At 40.6% G+C, this 21,685-nt stretch overlaps 1 protein-coding gene across 5 annotated transcripts in view; it reads right to left on the bottom strand.

Moving 5' to 3' along the window:
• Window positions 1–231: 231 nt before the first annotated feature.
• bcl9 (BCL9 transcription coactivator) overlaps window positions 232–21,685 on the bottom strand; it is a 195,230-nt gene continuing 173,776 nt past the window's right edge. For all 5 annotated transcript variants that reach the window (XM_066707025.1, XM_066707027.1, XM_066707028.1 and 2 more), the window contains 6 exons: window positions 13,005–13,115; window positions 12,281–12,467; window positions 7,791–7,890; window positions 4,919–7,235; window positions 2,539–2,820; window positions 232–1,798 (listed from right to left, as the gene is read on the bottom strand). In XM_066707025.1, coding sequence (XP_066563122.1) covers window positions 648–1,798; window positions 2,539–2,820; window positions 4,919–7,235; window positions 7,791–7,890; window positions 12,281–12,467; window positions 13,005–13,115 — 4,148 coding nt within the window. In that variant the 3' untranslated portion in view covers window positions 232–647. The remainder of the gene's footprint in view (window positions 1,799–2,538; window positions 2,821–4,918; window positions 7,236–7,790; window positions 7,891–12,280; window positions 12,468–13,004; window positions 13,116–21,685) is intronic.

Here is a 21,685-nt window from a genome sequence, read left to right as displayed (position 1 = left end):
CCCCCCCCCAAAAAAAAAAAAAAAAAACTATAGAAGTCACTGCTAAAATCCCTTTTACAATACAAGTACAGTACACAAATACAAAGAGGATTTTTATTTCTGGAGGGACAGATCCATGACGTAAACATACAGCGAAAATGGTGCAACCTGTGACGAAATGGCGATCCTTGGTCTTCTTTTTTTTGTATTTTTGTATTTTTATCTTATTTTTTTCATTTTTTGTCTTAAAAAAAAAAAAAAAAAAAAAAAAAAAAAATACAGCTACAGACCTCTACACCTGGAGCTTCCCGAGTCCAAAAAATAAATGGATTGAAGAAAAAAAAAAAAAAAAAAAAATTAAAAATCTAGGAACTGTTGCGCTAATGATGTAAAACTTCACTGTAGATTAATCTCATACATTCTGGAGTTTCCAAAACAAAAACAAAAAACCTATTTTTTTTTTTAATATACCCCCTTGGCATTTGTACTCCATGTTACAGTATGACTGCAACACATGCAAGTAGTGTTTTATTTATTTTTTGTTAAGGAGGATTTTCCCATGTTTCACTTACAGCTTTTTGTTTAAGTGATGCCCATTTGTCATGTAGTCCCAATCTACAATACCTGTGCTTGTGAGTACAAGTCCTTTTCATTCTTATTTTAGCAGCTTAGAACATTATATTCCCCGGGTTTCCTGGCCCGGGATTGAAACCCATTCCCACATCTGCTGCCATGCCTCTCGGCCTCATCTGAGGTGGCATCATCATAGTTTGCTGTGGGCCACCCATACCATGTAGAGACATCATCATATTAGGAGACCCCACCGGTCCCGGGTGGTTATAAAGAACACCTGGCCCTCGCTCCTTGCCTGACATCATTCCCGGGCCACCCATCATACCAGGCTGCCCAGGCATACCAGTCTGTGCCGGGGACATGATTCGATGCTGAGGTCCCATCATGCCTTGAGGCATGAAGCCAGGCGGCCGCATTGGGTTATGGCCTGGATTGCCCATGGGCATGTCCTGAGGGCCCATGTGGCCTGGTCCAGGTCCCCCCATGCCTGGCATGGGAAGTCCCATTCTGGGGTTTGGCTCCCCCATCATCCCCTGCATCTGAGGGAAGCCTGGTACGGGGCCTGAGGGGTGGGGGGGTTTGCTGCCTGGAGCTTCTCCTCGTGGGAAGTACTGCAGTGTCTGGCTGGGCTTCTCAGAAGGGATGATCCGTGATAAGTCAAACTCAGGGATTCCTGAAGCACCAGGTCGGATGACCTCCTGCAGGTCGGGGTCAGTGAAAACGGAGGGCATGCTGCCGAAGGGCTCTTGACCACCTGGGGCATTCGGTTTACAGATCCCTGGTTCACCACCAGGGCCTTGGGGCATGTTGCCGAGCCGACTAAGGGGCCCCCCTTCGCCTGGAAAGCCCATTCCGTGAGGGAAACCCCCCTGAACCCCGCCTGGGCCTGGGCTGTTGTGAGGGAAGGGGACTTGCTGTGGGGGAGATTGCACTGAAGGGAAACCCTGTTGCCTGTGAGGAAAGCCCATTCGACCTTGAGGTATCATCTGGGGGTTACCCATCCCAGGATCTTGAGAAACAGGAGGCATCATCATACCATGTGGCATCATGCCAGGGCCCATGGGTCCGGAGTGTGGAGGGATGTTGGGCCCCATTGGGTTTGGTGATGGCATCTGATTTGGGAGGCCATGTGAGAGTGGCTGGGACCCCATTGTGTTCATCCCCATGGGGCTGAGAGAGGGCATGTGCCCTGAAGAGTTTGGAGCCATCATGCGAGGGTGGTTCGAGTGGTGATTTACTCCCATTCCTGTAAGAAAACAAACAACATTAATCAGTATGGTATATAAAGTAACTTACAGAGCTAGACTGCAAAAGGATCAGTTGGGCAACCTGCAAAACACTTTCCTATACCAACATAGCACACAACTATTATGTGGTGAACTAATTATGAGAGGGCAACAAAGCTGTAGCTAAGCATTCATTGATATAATAAAAAACAGTGATCCAATGTCTACAAACCTTTTCTACTTTCCATTACAAAAAGGTAAGAAACAGCAAAACCTAAACCCTAAAGAGTACCTATAACCTAAAGAGCTAAGAAAACACCCATGTTTATTTTCAAAATAACCAAATGGACTTTAGAAATGTAAAAACTAGCACACTGCTTTTCAATCAAAATTAAGGCATACACACCAGGAGTGCTCATATTATTACTTGCTGTCTTTTTTTAAACCACAATACATTTAAAACATCCCAATTCATCAATTTACTTAATAGGGAACTATTACAATCTTTCCTAGTTCCCAGTTGGTGAATAAATGACACCTATTATAGTGTCAGGAGTGGGCCAGTCAAGACAGAATATTAGGTAAACCAACTCCAATTGGAGAGGAAAATAAAACACCACAAGTGAATACAGCTTATTGGTCCCACGAAGACGAAGGCGAAGGCGAAGATGAAGATGTAGATGAAGACGAAGCCCCCCCAACACACACACACACACACACACACACACACACACACACACACACCGACTGTGGTGCATACCAGGCATGTTGTTCATGGATGGCAAGTTGGGCGAGCGGGCAGGCGGTGAATCGTCATCCGAGCTGGCGACTGTCTTGATGGCATCATGGTAGAGGGGGGTGGAGCTGGGCATGGCAAACTTGGACATACGGGACATCATGATAGACAGGGGGTTCTGGGACAAGGTGGGCTCGGGTGGCATGGCGTAGGGGCTGCCGGACGGAAGACTTCCAGGAAGATTCATAGAACCAGGCGGCCCAGAGGAGCTGTTGGGAGGTGGCGCTGAGGGGGGTCCACTTCCACCTGAAAGAGTGACAAGTCTGATTGAACCACAGTTACTTTGCTCTGCTTTTCTATAGAACTGGTCTTCTGACCTGGGCCTACAACTTAAGAAAATCAGGGTACCCTTAACCTTCCTGAATTTGTATAAAACTGAAAATTCAATGCACTTCAATGCACAAAAGACTGTTTTGTTATTGCTTTTCACAACAAACAGCTGTGCTTTTAAGTTTCATTTAATGTCTTCTGTAACAGTTAGTATTTCAAATCACCTTCCTCAAATGAGATGCAGCTATGGAGACAACTGGTTTATCAAATATCCACCTGACTGCTATGTCTTTCTAACACAGACTTTGTAAAACCTTGAGATAAGAGATATATTAAAGAGGTTTACAAACAAGTAAAAAAAAAAAAAAAAAAAATCCCCAAAAATTCAACAAGTAAAACTGAATGATAATTGTGCATGTACATCTAACATTGTGCATATTTTTTAGTTTTTGTTCAATCTAGTTCAAAAGGCAAAGATCTAGTTTTAGATCTGTTGTGCATTGTTTTCACTCTAGGATTTGCTCACCACAACATACAACAAAGGGGTCTTGTTAATAACCAACATCACCAGGTGGAGCCATTTCTCAATACTGAGATAACGCAGTAATGGGAAGGAAAAAAGGTGGAATCAAGGAAACATTTCTGAATACCTGAAGGGATATTCTTAACGTGAGTATGGGATTTCAGTTACTACAGCAGAGGGGAGAAAATGCTTGATTTTAATAACTGAAGAAGAAATTGCCAATGGATTCCAAAAAGGGCAAAATCCCTTTTAATTCAAAGATCCCCGATGAGAGATCTGTCTGGTCAGTTAGAGCAGGAAAGGAGTTAAAGGAAGGCGAAGGGGCACATTATCTGTCGGTGATCCCCTATCCTTTCACAGTGTTTACCAGAATAGCATATTAATTAATTTGATGGTTGCATGCTATCAGGTATCCCGTTAAGTCTGGAGATAGGAACATTTTAGAAATCAAGGTGCTAGACTGCATCAGAATGCAACCACTGTTTGTAGTTGGTATTTAATTATAAATAAATAAATACATACAGAACCTATTACAGCCCTGCTTTTATGTTTTAGTGTACATTTACACAAGTGTTCACTTGACCCTTCCCCATTCCAACCCCATTGAAGTATACATGTTTCAGTCAAATACCCATTCTCAGTACTCCCTACACACACTGTGGCTTTGACTCTAGTAGCTGCAACAGTTAATTTGGAATGGGAGGGGGTGTAGTCCATTCAACCTTCAATATTTGCATATTGCATGATTCCTGGTAAAAAAACAAGTGTGTATTTTTTATAACCATGAACTTATGGGATCGATCCAATTAGTGAATTCATCTGTGGAACGTGCCAATCTTCAACTTTGATCGGAAATTCAAATTGTCTGGGTTCATATCCTTTTCTTAATGACCATGTTAATTTAACACCTAAGGTCACTGCTCTGTTGAGAGATTATAGATCATGCCTCCGACTCACAGAGCATGCTGCCCATTACCAGCTTCACAAAAAAACTAAAAACTCTTATCATGATCATGATTCAAAATGAGTTCTCCGTTAATAGTTGATCTGACATTTTCAATCAAATGAACAGAAAGTAAAGTAGTTGGTTGATAGAAATTAACTGTTACTTATCTCCTTAATTTCAGTTCCACACAGTCACATTTTATGCATTTATTTCCCTTTAATATTATGCAGGAAACACTACAGTTCTGTGTAGACCATTTTGATACAGATTAGTCTATTTCATGCTTTCCATACCAGACACGGGTGTTTTACCACTCCTTCAATTAAAGGAACTGCTTTGGATTGCTGTAATGTTTGACTGTGTGTGTAATGTTCTACCCAACATAAAAATAAATAAAAATACACTAGTAATAATAGGGGTAACCTTGCCCTTGAAACCTCTCCTACTGTCATCTCGGCTCCAACTCTCACACCAACCCTTACCCTGGATGCTGACATGGAAGAACAAGCTATTGGTGCTGCATTATTTTCTCATTCATGTACATTCACTTCAAAATTTTATGTCATTGGTATGCAAGGGACTCAAACCAGGAGTGTCTACTTTACCTTGTTCTATGCTACCCATCATGTTTGGAGAAGTCATGCTTAGTGAGGGCTTGTTATTCTGGGGGATGCCGGGGCTTTGCATCGGAGGCTTAGGAGAGGACGTCCATCCTGGAGAAGGTGCAGGGAGAGATGGTGACTTGAGGTGGACGGGAGAAGCGGCGGCAGAGCCCATGATGGGAGGGGATTTGATGGAGGCAGCAGCCGCCGCCGCCGCAGCGGCAGCAGCAGCAGCCGACTGACCAGTGAGCATTCCGGCCAGCTGAGAGGGAGTCTGCGGTGACTTCAGGTTGGTAGAGGGGGAGCCTAGCATGGGAGACTGCACCTGCCTCAGTGTGGGTGACTTTAAGGGGTTGACATTGGGTGAGTTGACAGGCCCGGCTGAGACGCTCAAGTCTGAAGGCTTCCGTCCCAGGTTCCTCTGGTTGGGAGGTGGGCCTGAACTGAGATTGCCAGAATTGGGGGGCTGATTTAGAGGTAGTGGTGGCATATGACTGAGCCTGGCATTGCCTCCAGCATTAGTCCTTTGCTCAGGCCCGAAAGGCTGCTCTCCCCGAGGCCCCCTCATGTTGCCTGGCCCTGGGGGCATTCCTGGGAAGTGACGGTTGGGCCCCATGAATTCCTGTGGCTGGTCAGAAAACTGGTGTCCTTGAAGCATCTTTTGCTGGGGGCCTACATTCTCAGGTGGTCCTCCACCGCCTTGTCGCATTTTCATAATTTCCTCAGGACTCAGGTTCATGGGTGGCTCTCGCATCTTGGAAGCCATTATTTGGGGGTTTGAACCCATGTTGACATTGAGGTTCATCTCTTTCATGCTCATACTTCCAGGCCCCATACCAAACTCCATATCCCTCCCTGGACCTTTGACAAACTCCATCCTAGAAGGGCTCATCGGGCCATCTCCCGGCATTCTGGGGAACATGACGCCGCCTCCATTGTTACTGCCAGGATCCATGGGTCTTTGGTTCCCCATCATCCGGTTCATGTCCATGGGTGGTCCTCGCACATTGTCCATAACCATTCCTGGTGGCATACCTATTTGCTGTTTATCTTGCATCTGATGCTGGAACATTCCTTCCTGCACTGCCTGGGGGTTAGGGAATCTCTCAACTCGGCCTCCTGGACCTCCAAATACGGCTTGGACCGGAGGGAAGCCTCTTCCATCCCCCATCTTGGGCATGTCATCTGGCCAGTTCATGCCAGGTCTGGGCATGGGATTTGGGCCACCATCCATGTCAGGATTGATCATTCCAGGGAATCCTGGCATTCTCTGCATTGGGTGAGGGGGCATGCCTCTTGGTGGCATGTTCATTTGGTCACCAAAGGGTTCAGGCCCACCAGGTCCCCAGACCTCCCCAGGGTTCATATACGGAGGTGGGGGACCCCTCATCATGGCTCTGGGACCATGCTGATGAAGCATCATGTCTGTCATGGGTCTATGCTGCACCTGTTCCTGCTTTCTCTTTTTCTCCTCATAGAATTCCTGCTGCAACTTTAGCCAGGCCATTTGCTCTGGTGTCATGTGATCCGAGTGCTCTGGCCCTGGGTGTGAATTCATGGGTGGCCCAGACGGGTGCCCCAACTCATCAGGAGAGAAGGGCATGTCCCTATGGCCTGGCTGCCCAAACGGAGGTCCTTCTGGCCTTGAACCAGGCGGCTTGCCAAGGCTTTGTGACTGGGCAATCATAGCTTGGAGGGGTCCTTGATCTGTTTTTTTGGGTACGCCTTCCATCATGTTTGCATTCTGGGGAGGAGCCCCAGTGTTGCCTTGTCCCATGGCTGAAATATCCTTCAAAGCAAAATCTTTCTCGTCTGGGAAAAGCATACGCTGGATATCCCGCAAAGTCTGTAGGGAACGTTCCCTGTGCTCCAACTGCTCCTGGGAAAGGCCCTCAGGGTTATCGCCCATGCTGGATATAATTTCATTAGCCAGCTGCTGGTGATGCTGCTGCTGCTGTTGCTGTGGTGTCATTTTGGAATCCCCCTTGGTTTCTAGGGAGGGGAAGCCTGACTGGGGCCCAGGGGTGCAGGCAGACTGGCTACCAGGCGTACTGCTGGGATTAGTGTTGTCTTGGGGAGTGGCGTTTCTGGGACTACTGCTTGGCAGGCTTTTATTGTCCATGCCCCCTGCACTGTCCTGTGGCAAGTTTCCAGGTTTAGACGCTTGCTGCTGAGGTTGGGGTTGCTGTTGGCTGGGCTGTGCTTTGGATGCCTGTTGATGGTTTTGCTCTGGCGGATGAGATGACTGTTGCTGCTGCAGTGGTGGTGCTTGCTGCTGGTGGGCCTTCTGCTCATTTCGACCAGGACCTAACTGATTGTTCTAAAACAAAATGGGAGAAAGTTGGTTTAAAAAAAACACAAAAAAACACAATTTTACCATCATAAATTTCACTGATCACAAAAAGGAAGTGGAATTTTAGAGTATGTCCTTGATAAATGTTATTGAAAATCAAATAAATTAATATTGTCCTAAGATTCACTGTGTGCACTTTGTTCAAAGAATGGGATCTGTATTTTGTCAAAGATTTGTGTATTTAAGTCTACAAAAACAATGTTAAATAGTCACTAATATGTGATGTACTGTTAGCACATGAAGTTAATATAAATATGCATGACCAACCAGGACTCAACAAATAACACTATAAAACCCATATACACAACCGAACAACAAATAAATACAAATTCTGTATGGCTGCCGGCTTGGATGTTTCTAAAATAAAATATTTTATTGATCAGAATAAATGTCCTAAACAATTAGATTAATACATCCTTGTTTTCTTGATGTCATTACAACTTCCATCTATTGGTGAGTGGAACAGTTAATGCAAACAGCATGTCCCTCTTCATCTTGGTGTGAAGGGGCCAGCTTGCTTACCATAGGCAGGTGGGTCTTCTCGGTCTTGCTGTTGGAGATATTCTTCATATGGTAGGCAACAATGGATTCTGCATGGCCCGTCACAACAGCATCAGCCGCCCTAGGAGCAGAGCACACAACAAAGCTTTCTCTGTGTTCCATGCACAGCACAGAGGAAATGGAAAAGGATGTTACTTGTTTACAGTGTTACCTGCCCACATTTATTTATGTATTTATTTATTTAATATATATATATATACATACACACACACATATATACACACACAAACACACACACACATATATATATATATAAAAAAAAAAACAGCAGCACAACACAGCAACTGAACAATGGTATCAAGTCACTGGATATTAATCTGCTCTTAAAGAAGCATTACAAAAATAAAAAATGTATCCCCTCCGGTACAAGATCGCAAATCTTGTGAGCACTATTGTTAGTTTTTCTAAGAATATCATTAATGTAGATAAAATAGGACTCTGAGTCCTTATTTCATACATGTGCGAACTGGCACTCACTGCACAGGGTTTCTTATTGTTTATCAGCACTGATTCATCCATCTGCCTTGACCCCATTCTTTGACTGTAAAGCACAGTCGCCAGTCTTTTTCAATCTGAACAACGTTTGTGTAACCTAGCCAGTGACATACTTCATGGTCACTTATTCATCAGACAATGCCTCGCCGCGGAGATGGGCCAAGGCATTGGATTGGCTGGGGACTAGTCTTACACAAGATACAAGGGTAGCAAATAAAAGGGGACATAGGAGAAAAGTTCCCAATGTAAGGGAGAACAAGCTAGTCAGACTAAGGTGGAACAATGAGCAGAATCAACGTCAGACTTTTTAAATATGAAGCCAGTGTCAATATTTATGCAAGCTAAGCATTAAACCTATATATTATAGGGTCCAAATATGAGACAAAAGTCAGCAAGCATGAATTATTTTTGAAATTACCCATATGTAAATGGTTTATTCAAAATATTGCCAGTATGAAAACCAGGAACAGAGTCACAATACGTTCAGCTATGAGAAAATAGTGGGGAGGGAGTGGGTCATATCCTGATTCTACCCCCCCCCCCCAAAAAAAAACAAAAAATCCACGAAGATCAAAATTCAGATGTTTCTGCTTGGCCTAATCATTTCACTACAAGAGGATTCAGTAGGCCTAATGAGCTCTTATTTCCCAACCTGTAAAAAAAATGTACAATACAAAGTGGAGTCCTTTTAAATTCCCAGCCACTCTCTGCAAGCAGGAATTGTATTACTGATATTGCAGATACACATCTCATGTGATGCCCAAGTGTATAATTTCAGCACCATTCAATGAGAAAATGAATGTACCATACTAGTATGGATCTCCATTGAAGCTGAGGGACATTATACGATTTCTTGCCACTTCTATATTTTTCATTTTTGAACAACCGTGTCGTTCCCTGATCGTGTGCCTTATCAACATCCAAACAAGGAAGCACAAAGGATACAAAGATGATAATGGTTGTTCCCTTAGCAAATGGAAAGACTGTTGGTAAAGCACCAAACATGTATTGTGTTGTATTTTTGAAGGCCAAATTACAAAGGGTTAAAATTCTGCCAACAAATTAAAATAAAAATAAAATCAAAGATAGCAAGGAGTGTTTGCATCTCATAAGTATGTCTCCCAAGAACATCCAATGCGGTCCGGTGCCTGACTTTTGAAATTCTGCTTTAGTGACGTAACGCTGTCAAAAATGTACACAAACTAAAAAGCAGCACAATCAAATGGCAATGTGGAGTTGAAGGAATTAAACAGGCACATTTATGCAGAACCCACAACATCTGCAGTATTTATTGTCTGTATTATATAAGAAATAATTGCATCTCATCTGCCTATTCCAGACTACCGTTTGTTGAAATTCTACCATGTCTTTCTGTGCGCTTTGACTGGAAATGTTGCAGGCTTTAAATTTATCATCTTGCATTTCACTTTGTTTACTAACTATATTAAGACATGTTGGAAGCAGACTCCCAGTAAATTAGATTTTAGTCTCTGAGGATTGTTTTCCCATGTAAACAGTCTCACAAAAACAGCAACACCAACCCTGCTGTATTTTGCAGCGCTCTGTCTATTACACTCTGCACTTGGGATCCAAGAATTTCAGTAGCAAACGTTCCAAGCTAATTGGCTGACCCAAAGTCCAAGATTTGAGTATCAAAGTTGCAGATGTATAATACAGAGTACGAGTAATTTTGCAGGTTTACAACAAGTAGTCTGTGTTCAACAGAGTGCATTTGGTAAACAGACTGTACTTCGTCGTAAAATTGGGAAATTACTCCTACCTGGAAATTAGTAAAAATAAAATACAATTACACTTTAGTGTTTACTTGGGTAACAGTGAGCCTTTTGTGCCCAGTGCAGTATCAACAATTTAATATTCAAGTTTATAAATAGACTTTGCTAGAGAGTTTGCATCTACTCAAATTTAACAGAGCTTCCTTATTACAGTGCAAAATTTAGTCTGTTTGTAGTTTTGAACAATGTGTCTTTCTCAGTTGTGGCATTAGGCGGGTTTACACTGCGTTGGAACATTTGATCACGATCAGTGGTGTTGTGTTTACACTGCCATTTGATCAGGATCAACTTTCAGCTGCCACAGGGGTCCTCGCATGTGCACTAGCAAGCAGGTCCAAACTTCATTATATGCATATATTAAATTAGTCCTTTAGAACACGGTTATATCAAAAATGGTCGTTTTATCTCGTGGCGAATTATTCTAACAAGTAAAACCAATGCACTTGCATATTTTTCACAACCGAAGCACTTTAAATATATACAAACATTTTTTTGGGGAAATATAAAATAAGTTACTTTGCCAAGATAAAGTAACAAGCCATTTAGTGTTAATTTTAACAATATTTTATTTGTAATACTAGGGAAGGTCTTTTATCTGCTCCACTGATGCATATCTGCCACCTGCCTTTAAAACGCTGCCGCATTAGCACGTCAGACCAAACTTAATTATATATATATATATATATATATATATATATATATATATATATATATATATATATATATATATATATATTTATATATATATATATATATATATATATATACACACACACACACACACACACACACACAAGCCATTTAGTGTTAGTTTTAACAATATTTTATTTATAATACGGGAAGTAGGGAAGTGTTTTCCTATCTGCTCCACTGTTGTGAAGGTTGTGTGTCCGTCTGCCCCCCCCCACCAGGTCTAAAACACATACCACTGCAGTGCATGCTGGAACTTTAGCCGGTCAAGCGTTTACACTGCCAGGATCAAATGCTACTGATGCATTTGATCTGGATCTGTACCATCTCCCTGAGAGGTACACTTGATCTGATCGCTGAGTGTTTACACTGCCATTTCTGATCCTGATCAAATGCTACCGATGCATTTCAACCGGATCATAAATGGAAGTGTAAATGCACCTATTGTTCATAGGGTAATTATACACAATAACAAGTCAATGTGTTGTGATATTAAGAGCAGGAATTCCAAAACTGAAGAGGAATTCTCAGTGTGCTGATCCTATGTCGGTATTAGTAGTCATTAAGATTAATTTTGTGTTTTCAATTACTTTTACAAATGCATTTAACTAGTCTGACTTCACCACAGAATGTATGCTGTGTGGGCACTTTATTACAATTCACTCCCACCCCAACTGACATAACATTTAGATCTTCAAGTTATTATTAAAAATGACTCTAAAATCAGAGACCCAACCACAACAGCCCTTAGCATATCTTCAGTCTTTACCACACATCGTTCAAGGACATTTGATCCAGGAACACCAAAAAAGTAGACTTCAGTGCTGCGTGGTTAAAGTAATCTATTTTTGGCTTGACTAATTAGATTTCAAAATATTGAAATGTATAAAACATTAAAACATTATTAATCTTGGGGAAAAATAAGAAAGCAATGTCAACGTGCATGTTGTACCAACTGAATTGAAAGTTCAAATGTTTAAGACGTAATCTAATTATAAAGCAAAACCCAAGTGTGCTAGCATTCTTCAAAATCTAAAACATGTAAATAATGAATGTTGTTCATTTTAAGTCTTTGCAAAACCTATCATGTTTATTTTCAAGAGGATAAAATATCCATTATTTAATGGTGCAACTTTATCTGAAAAATCACATGTAACAGGGCTGTCTAAATGTGCCCTACCAGTCGCTTTTCATTAAATGACAATATCCAAAACATTCAAAATCAATGTACCTCATTTCATGACGTTCTCAGACTTAGTTTAGTTTTTAAAATAAATCTTTGCTGGTTTTCAAGCTGCACAGTCCCTACCATGTGAGAAATTTGGAATGGGCATCCCTTACAGAATGAAAACATTGAGAAACTGAAGACCATATGAGATGTCGGCCTATTTTCCATACAATTATGTGGGCTACAGTTCTTTGATCATGTACACAAAACCTCCCCCTCATACAAACCGCTATTAGCTTCCTTACTTGTTGGCCATCTCAGTGGAAAAGACGTAAACAACTTTTGATGGAGCCTTTTGGCTGCTTGTAGGTTCTGATACCGCATTCTGTACCCCCACAGAATTGTGAGAAGGTGTGGAAGATCTGCTGATTCCAGCATTGGAAGAAGGGAGGGAGTTCGAATCCTGAGGCTTCACATCACTGGAATTACAGTCTGAGAAAAAAAAAAAAAAAAAACAACCTTAGCATTTTCCCTTCTAGGTTGTCTGAAATGTCTGGTGAAAAATCCTGTTTGTACTTCTCAGAGAAAATTGTATTTAAATGAAACGTGTTTTGTTCTTTGCTAAAATATCGTAATTTTCTGATGATTTTCAGACTTGATTATTGTCAAACAAGAAAGCACAGTCCCAACATATGAACATGCAAATCAAATCAAGTTTATACATTAAAATAGAAATAAATCTGAATTTATACAACCCTGCAGTCAGGAAACATATGTATATTCATGTGTTAAAGAATACATTTATAAAGTGAATAAAGGCTGGTTGTGCAAATACCGTCAATTTATAATGTAAAGATGTAAAGATATGTAAAGATAAATTAATTGCCAAATCACAGTATCCTTTTTCATCAACATAAATATCAAGACTTATTTGCCCCATACATAAATATAACTACAGATTCGTGAATGCATTGAAAAAAGTAAGGCTCGTCACCCTACTTAATATATTTCTGCCACAAAGGCACTTACTGTAGAAGCCTGGATCGTCTTCTTCACTTTCGCCCCCCGAACACCAGTCGTTGCCACTGTACGGCTGACGTCTTTCCGCTACACACATCCGCTTTGTCCGGCTGCCTGAATCTATAGTGGCAACAAGGCACAGGATCAATCAATATTTGAATACAATAAAAATAGCTTTGGAAAAAGCTAATGCACAGTAGAGTGATCTGCTTTATCATAAGACTAAGGAAAAATATTATTAGAACAGTCAGCATTTATATTATGTACTAGAACATAGTGGTTGCTTGACTTGCAATTCCTTGCTAGGAGAATTCTGAGTGATATTGAACATGGAAAAGCAGGTTACCAATAAAAAAAACTGGTTAACGAGCAGCCCAGGGTGTGGGAACAGGAAATATTATAAACAAAAATCAATAAAAAGTCAGTTTTTAAATGGTTTTGATTTTCAAACCTGGTTCATTCTGTTTGACATTTTGGCTTCAACAGTCTTTACCAAGAATTAAAAAAAAACTCCTCAGAAGAACTGAGTTCCAGCAATAAAACAATAACAGTCCCCAATTCGTCAGTCCTGGATTTAAGGTACAGACATAGGACATACACACACCTTACATACTGTGTAAGAGTTGGATGACCAGCAACCATGATCCAGGATGATCAAAAGCACCTATAAAGGACTAACCACCCAGCCACCCACTCTGCAGCAATTTCCCCATCTGCCCCTTACAGCCTTCTGGCAGCATTTAATGAACACTATTGTAAAGGGCCAAACATGGAGGGAGCGGGGAGGGGTAAAATGCTTGATTTCAGTCAGATAAATAAAATGTTTTAATTGTAAATTAATTAAGCTCGAATCAATTTCCGGATGCCTTTCTGAAAGAGTGCGAGGGGAAAAACAAAAACAGAAAAATGGTGGAGGAAAGAAAAAAAATAAATAATAATAACTGAATTAGACCCAGAAAGGCAGATAAGCAACTGTAAGTGATAGACGAGGTTGCCCTACACAGTGAAATAGTGCATAGTCGGAATGGAAAATTAAACCAGCGTGCAGCGAACCTTGAATACAATGGTCACCCTTGGGATTCAGTTGTACTGGTAGACAGGCTGTCTGTGGTTTGTTAGGGCTGCAAATGCATTCTAAGGATAGGCTATGAAAAACATAGGCTGAGCTCACAAAACAAAACACAACATAACTGGAGAAAGGTATTTTAAAAGGTTTTTTTTTTTTTTTTTTTTTTTTTAAACATGGGGGGGGGGGGGGGGGGTCATGAAATCCAGAACCAGTTTGATACAGATTTCACCTGCCAAATATGCAGAAGATCCAGATTATTAGGAGATCAGTTCATATTCTAAATAGAAAACAAAACAAGTGGTATGTGTTTATGGAATAGTATTCACCATCAAACTCTACACTAGCAGCTTAGTATGTAGAGGAACAATGAGTGGGCAGTTCAATTCAGACAGGGATTTAGTCTTCTGTTAATAATGACTGGCTGCTGCAAGAATGCCCTCAAGCACAGAGGTGCTGTGTATACTCTTTAGAAAAGCTGGGCACAGATTGGAATGAGTACATTTTGATTTAAGTAGATGCATGTGTTATGTACTTCACCTTCTTATTAAACACAGAGATTTGATAGACTTTGGAATATATATATTTTTGATTTTTGTTTGGACAGGCTATTTTTTCATTAGAAAATTGACAACAATAGCACTTAATGAGAAGCATTTACAATTAAATTATGTGATCTTCCATGTACTGTGCTTATTTAAAAAAAATCTCAAATACAGAGGAACCATTGATGAACATACTGTTGCGGTTTGCTCATGAGTTAGTAGGGATGTGATCACAGTCAAGATTAATCCAATTTCTCGAGGAGATGAACTTGAATTCTCAGGTGGCTACCTTATGGAAGTACTTCAAGTACTTACAACTTCTACACCAGTTTCTATGTGTATTACACAAGGATATATAAACCTTTGTTTTGGTTTTTAGTTTTACATGCTCACTGTTCAAGCATAGTCTAGTTGTGAATCTCATCTGCTGTATTGCTCTAGTTGATGTGATTTCTACATTTAATCCTTTGAATTTTTGTATTGTGTTCTAGAATTTTGGTTATGCAACTCTACATTATGTAACCTTGTAATGTTTCACAGTTCCTTATTGAAAGGTGAGGATAAATGCTGCATCCAATTACAGTGAGATGATGGTACAATCAAGCAGGCTCCGAGCGAGATGAGTCAGTAGGCTCTGTCCGCAGTGTTTCGGTGAGTATAAAATCAACACGTTCAACTGGCAGTTACTGATAATGCCTTCTTAATGTACTAATGTCTTTCAGTAATTAACTGCAGTTCAAGACATGTGCATTTGATTATTTTTTGGAATACCCTTCAAAACAGCAACCTAGAAGAATATTTAAGGCATCATGGGATAAAAAAATAAAAATAAAATCAACAGATGGTAACTGACATTAGCATTCATATTTTAATATTTTCCATAGGGTAGCCATTTGAACTTTAATTACTCTAGCTAACCGTGGGGCCAATTATGCTGAAAATAATTTTTGGCGGTTGTAGCTTTTCTATATCAAGGAGTAAACCAAGTCTATCCAAAAACATGAATTTCCTAGAAACCCAAAAATGCATTGCAAGTTACATTTTGATAATGAATAGAGATATTAAAGCCTTTTCCTTCACGGATAGACACTGGTACAAGGGGGAAAATGATTATTTTTGTTGTGGGGTTCCTCTGCTGCAGTGGTTTGGCAAGCCCCAAAAGTTTGATTCCTCTCCTTGTCACCAATATTGACAATACCGCCTCTCTTAAGAAACAACAATGGCACCCACAGGGATATGACCTTAAAAAGCAGCAGCGCCTGGAGGGAATGTGCTGCCAGCCTCCAGCGTTTCGTCAAGGATATTGAGGCTCTCCCTTTTCTTTCTGAGCTGTGTGGTTAACCACGCACCACACGTAATTAAAACTCCTCGTGGTAATTAAAGAACCCTTGCCACAAAGTCAAGTGGTTTTTAATTTCCCACTTCCAGACGATCCACTGCAAACAATTAAATTAAACAAGTTTCAGTTCAGATCCATTCTAGTGCCGCTCCGACCCCCCCTTCCCTCACTCCCAAGAGACAAACATCTGTGAGGGATGCAGACAATTGGCTAGTCACAGCGATGCAACAACTGCAGCTAATTAGGGGCTGTCCTTTGTATTCTCAGCCTCAGAAAGTCTTCAAATCATTATGCTGATCCCTTGAAGGTGTGGTGCCAGAAGGGTAACAAGACTTCCTGGGTGTCAAGCAGCTTTCAACCCTCCAGTCACCAAAAAGTTATCCAGTTTTTTCCAGGGAATTTTTCAGGGAGAAGAAAAATGGACAAGGGAAGCAACAAACTATGCAAACACTGAACAAGCAAAAAAGGGACTAAATGCAGCATGAATAAATAATTAATTATCGGTCAAACCTTAATTTGTGAGTTAGCAAGGATACCCAAGTTGCAATGCAATATGTACCACAATCAATGTTTACTTTGTAAGTCAAATGCATAAAAAAATGGTCTTTGTTATTGTGAATTTGCCATGTCTTATCATAATTTCAGTCTGTTTTCATTATACCTATGTAAACAAGCACATTTTTAATTAAAATATAAGACCAAGTGGTAAACTGTCCTATTAAGAAAACTGCCATTATGAAGCAATTTTATCATCCAGTACAATTCCATAATGAGATCTGTATTATCTGCATTTATTTGTATGCAGGCATGCAATTCTTAATTGTCATGAAAGTTAAACATTTCATCTTCATTAAACAAAAAAAAGGATGCAAGAAAATTAAATCTACACTCGTTTTTAAAAATCACAATGGACACAAGATATCCCTCTTAACCAAAGCCTTAGGCATACACCATAAAAACATACAAACATGTCAGTTATACTTTTAGAATAATCTGGTCTCGTTTTAATCTAACATCAAAAGGTAGCATGTGTATGAACTGGAAACATCAATAATGTAATACTTCCCATTGTTAGATCATTAAGCGGATATAGTTTAAAAACTAAAACAAATATTACAACACCTTGAATATTTTTGTTTTTCTTTAATACATAACCACCCAGGCCCATCTATCTTTATATTACACACCTTGGCCGTTCTACTAATGTACTGTCATAAAGCACATTAATGAAACCAACATTTTCCCAAACACTAACACACACACAAATAAAAATAAAAAACAATCCTATTCCAGGCAGTGGTCCACAAAAGTAAGTTTCCTGTTCATTGCTCATTTGCATTAAACCCAAATGTTTATAAATACTCAGAGCAGAAGATAAATGGATTGAGGCCTTCACATATTGACTTCTGTACATTTGATAACTGCTTAAGTTTAACTAACTGTGATTGTCTATACTAGTGCTGTAAGCTCCTAGTCTGCCCAAACTGAGAACTGGGGACCTAACAAAATATTTGAATATCCAAAGAGGCTTGAACACACCTGCACTACAGACTTCCTTACTTGTCTGCAGATGATTTTTTTTTTTAATATATAAAACAATCATTACACGTTCTAGTGGGGTAATTTGTTTAATTATGATTTGTCATTGTTATGATTAACTATTTAATTGCCATACATTAGGATACATTTTCACTCCTCAGATTCTAGAAGATGAAAGCCTTACATTGAAGAAAATGGTCTAAGAGTGCACACTTGAAGGATATTAGACTCTGCACTGTACAACAATATAAGCAACTGTGAAGTATGAAGAGATCAACATCAACAGGTGCCAAATTTTATCAGTATGGGTGCTGGACTGGGCATCGATGGATGTGAAAGTACAGAGTTTATGTAGGTTTGTGAGAAGAAACTTATTTCTGAAATTTTTCATACTGGTCGTTACCAATTTTAAACCCAAATAAGCAGTAAAAAAAAAAAAAAATGTAAACAGATCTCACTGGGCTCCATTTGCACTGGTGAATGGATCATATTTGTTAATTGCTGAAGCACTAAAGCAGTCTCAGAATTTGTTCCACATAAGCAGTTTATTAGAACAACAAACAAGTCACTAATTTAATAAGTGACTGTTCAATTTGAAGAGATGGACCTAGACTGCTAGCCAAGACCATTCTCGGCATTTCAACTCTGGGATTTATTTGCCCGTTGTTTCCACTTTGAAGATACACTGAGGTGTGAATTTCTAAATGTACCATTTTAGTAAAAGTGCATGCCTGCAAGACTGAACATGGAAATCTGAACCAACCTTACAATGCTTTACCGCCAAGAGACCATAAAACATGCCCAACATAAATAGAGTACACACACACACACACACACACAAAACACTGATTAAAAAATGTACGTCAAAACACTCAGGGGCACTGTGAAAGGACACAAAAATCAAACCTCAGGCTTATTAAAATTCAAGAGCTGTATTTTCTTAAATATATATATATATATATATATATATATATATATATATATATATATATATATATATATATATATACATATATACATACATACATATATACACTCACCTAAAGGATTATTAGGAACACCTGTTCAATTTCTCATTAATGCAATTATCTAACCAACCAATCACATGGCAGTTGCTTCAATGCATTTAGGGGTGTGGTCCTGGTCAAGACAATCTCCTGAACTCCAAACTGAATGTCTGAATGGGAAAGAAAGGTGATTTAAGCAATTTTGAGCGTGGCATGGTTGTTGGTGCCAGACGGGCCGGTCTGAGTATTTCACAATCTGCTCAGTTACTGGGATTTTCACGCACAACCATTTCTAGGGTTTACAAAGAATGGTGTGAAAAGGGAAAAACATCCAGTATGCGGCAGTCCTGTGGGGGCGAAAATGCCTTGTTGATGCTAGAGGTCAGAGGAGAATGGGCCGACTGATTCAAGCTGATAGAAGAGCAACTTTGACTGAAATAACCACTCGTTACAACCGAGGTATGCAGCAAAGCATTTGTGAAGCCACAACACGTACAACCTTGAGGCGGATGGGCTACAACAGCAGAAGACCCCACCGGGTACCACTCATCTCCACTACAAATAGGAAAAAGAGGCTACAATTTGCACAAGCTCACCAAAATTGGACAGTTGAAGACTGGAAAAATGTTGCCTGGTCTGATGAGTCTCGATTTCTGTTGAGACATTCAGATGGTAGAGTCAGAATTTGGCGTAAATAGAATGAGAACATGGATCCATCATGCCTTGTTACCACTGTGCAGGCTGGTGGTGGTGGTGTGATGGTGTGGGGGATGTTTTCTTGGCACACTTTAGGCCCCTTAGTGCCAATTGGGCATCGTTTAAATGCCACGGCCTACCTGAGCATTGTTTCTGACCATGTCCATCCCTTTATGACCACCATGTACCCATCCTCTGATGGCTACTTCCAGCAGGATAATGCACCATGTCACAAAGGTCGAATCATTTCAAATTGGTTTCTTGAACATGACAATGAGGTCACTGTACTAAACTGGCCCCCACAGTCACCAGATCTCAACCCAATAGAGCATCTTTGGGATGTGGTGGAACGGGAGCTTCGTGCCCTGGATGTGCATCCCACAAATCTCCATCAACTGCAAGATGCTATCCTATCAATATGGGCCAACATTTCTAAAGATTGCTTTCAGCACCTTGTTGAATCAATGCCACGTAGAATTAAGGCAGTTCTGAAGGCGAAAGGGCGTCAAACACAGTATTAGTATGGTGTTCCTAATAATCCTTTAGGTGAGTGTATATACATATATATACATACATATACACATATATACACATATATATACACATATATATACACACACACACACGTGTGTGTTCCTGGTCTGCAGTGGTCAGTACCTATCAAAAGTGGTCCAAGGAAGGAAAAGCGGTGAACCGGCAACAGGGTCATGGGCGGCCAAGGCTTATTGATGCACGTGGGGTGCGAAGGCTGGCCCGTGTGGTCTGATCCAACAGATGAGCTACTGTAGCTCAAACTGCTGAAAAAGTTAATGCTGGTTCTGATAGAAAGGTGTCAGAACACACAGTGCATCACAGTTTGTTCCCTATGGGGCTGCGTAGCCACAGACCAGTCAGGGTGCCCATTCTGACCCCTGTCCACTGCCTAAAATGGGCATGTGAGCATCAGAACTGCACCATGGAGCAATGGAAGAAGGTGGCCTGGTCTGATGAATCACGAGGTCAAGGTATTGACTTGGCCTCCAAATTCCCCAGATCTCAATCCAATCGAGCATCTGTGGGATGTGCTGGACAAACAAGATCCATGGAGGCCCCACCTCGCAATTTACAGGACTTAAAGGATCTGCGGCTAACTTCTTGGTGCCACATACCACAGCACAACTTCAGAGGTCTAGTGGAGTCCATGCCTCGAAGGGTCAGGGCTGTTTTGGCAGCAAAAGGGGGACCTACACAATATTAGGCAGGTGGTCATAATGTTATGGCTGATCAGTGTATATTATATATATATATATATATATATATATATATATATATATATATATATATATATATATATATATATATATATATATACACAAATTATATTACCATTAACCACGCAATTTCCTTCCATACATTGGGATTGTGTGTCATCTGTTTACTTTGAGCTGAAGTTTAAGTCAAGAAGAATGAACACAGAGTGTCCAGCATCCAAAATGGTGCCATTCAATTGCTTTTAGAGTGGGAGAGGGAGAGGGGTTTTGGACAAAGGGATGCAAGATGCCTCCTTAAAGGTGACCTATACAGGCATTCATAGTCAATAGATCTTCCAAATAAACTATATTTGCCTTATGAAGCAGATAGATATCATGCATTGATTAAACAAGATAAATAAATAAAGGAGTCTCACTCTTAACAGTAAAAACATTCTACTTTCAGGTTTTATATTGACTGGAAAAGTTGCCTTTAAAGTGTAAAAACCCTGTCACTCAGTACGTTTCTGTTTTAAATTTGGACAGCAAAACATTCACAACAGGTCACTGCCCAGGAATGTAGCCCTGCTGTTACACCACCCAGTCCCTCTCTGCGTAACAGGTCACTCAGGTAACCTGGTTAGGAAATTATGGCCGTGGCTTCTTTAGTTGCTCAAGCATTGGCGTAAAGATCTAAATAGAGGTTCAAGTTTCACCACACTGTGTAAATGAAAACTACGTTGTTCACTATTGCCCCGTTTCCACTGGCGGCCCTGGACGCTTAAACGGGTGTTTCCACTGGCTAAGCGTCTGGACGCGTCCGTGTTTTGTGGCCGGTTAACTTGCTGGTGCTGGACGTGTCCGTAAGCGTCCGTCCCCACTGAGGACATGATTCACTATCAGAATTGGAGGTGTGCGCTTGACTTGAGACACAGGGAGGAGATCAGATGCATTGTGTCGGAAGATATAATCTCAAGTGCCGAAGGATAATAATCGGATCGTAGCAGCCGATGTTATTAATATTGTATGAAAAGCTGGACGGTGTTTCGGGCTGTGTTTAATTAATGGTGTGCAGGACAATCCGCAGAGACAGTCAGTGTGAAGGCGAACATGATTCAGTTAACGTGTGTCCATTTACAAGATAAATGAATGAATAAATAAATACAGCACATCTGGGTTTCCCTCTAAAACATAAGGACTGGTTTAATAAATGCGTCCATAAACGCCATGAGTGAGACGTGCACACTTTAGTTAAATTAAACCTGCTAT

The sequence above is a fragment of the Amia ocellicauda genome, chromosome 6, assembly GCF_036373705.1.
Source record: "Amia ocellicauda isolate fAmiCal2 chromosome 6, fAmiCal2.hap1, whole genome shotgun sequence".
NCBI classification, from domain to species: domain Eukaryota; kingdom Metazoa; phylum Chordata; class Actinopteri; order Amiiformes; family Amiidae; genus Amia; species Amia ocellicauda.
Note: the sequence above shows the minus strand (reverse complement) of the source record. Positions and strands in the feature narration are given on the sequence as shown.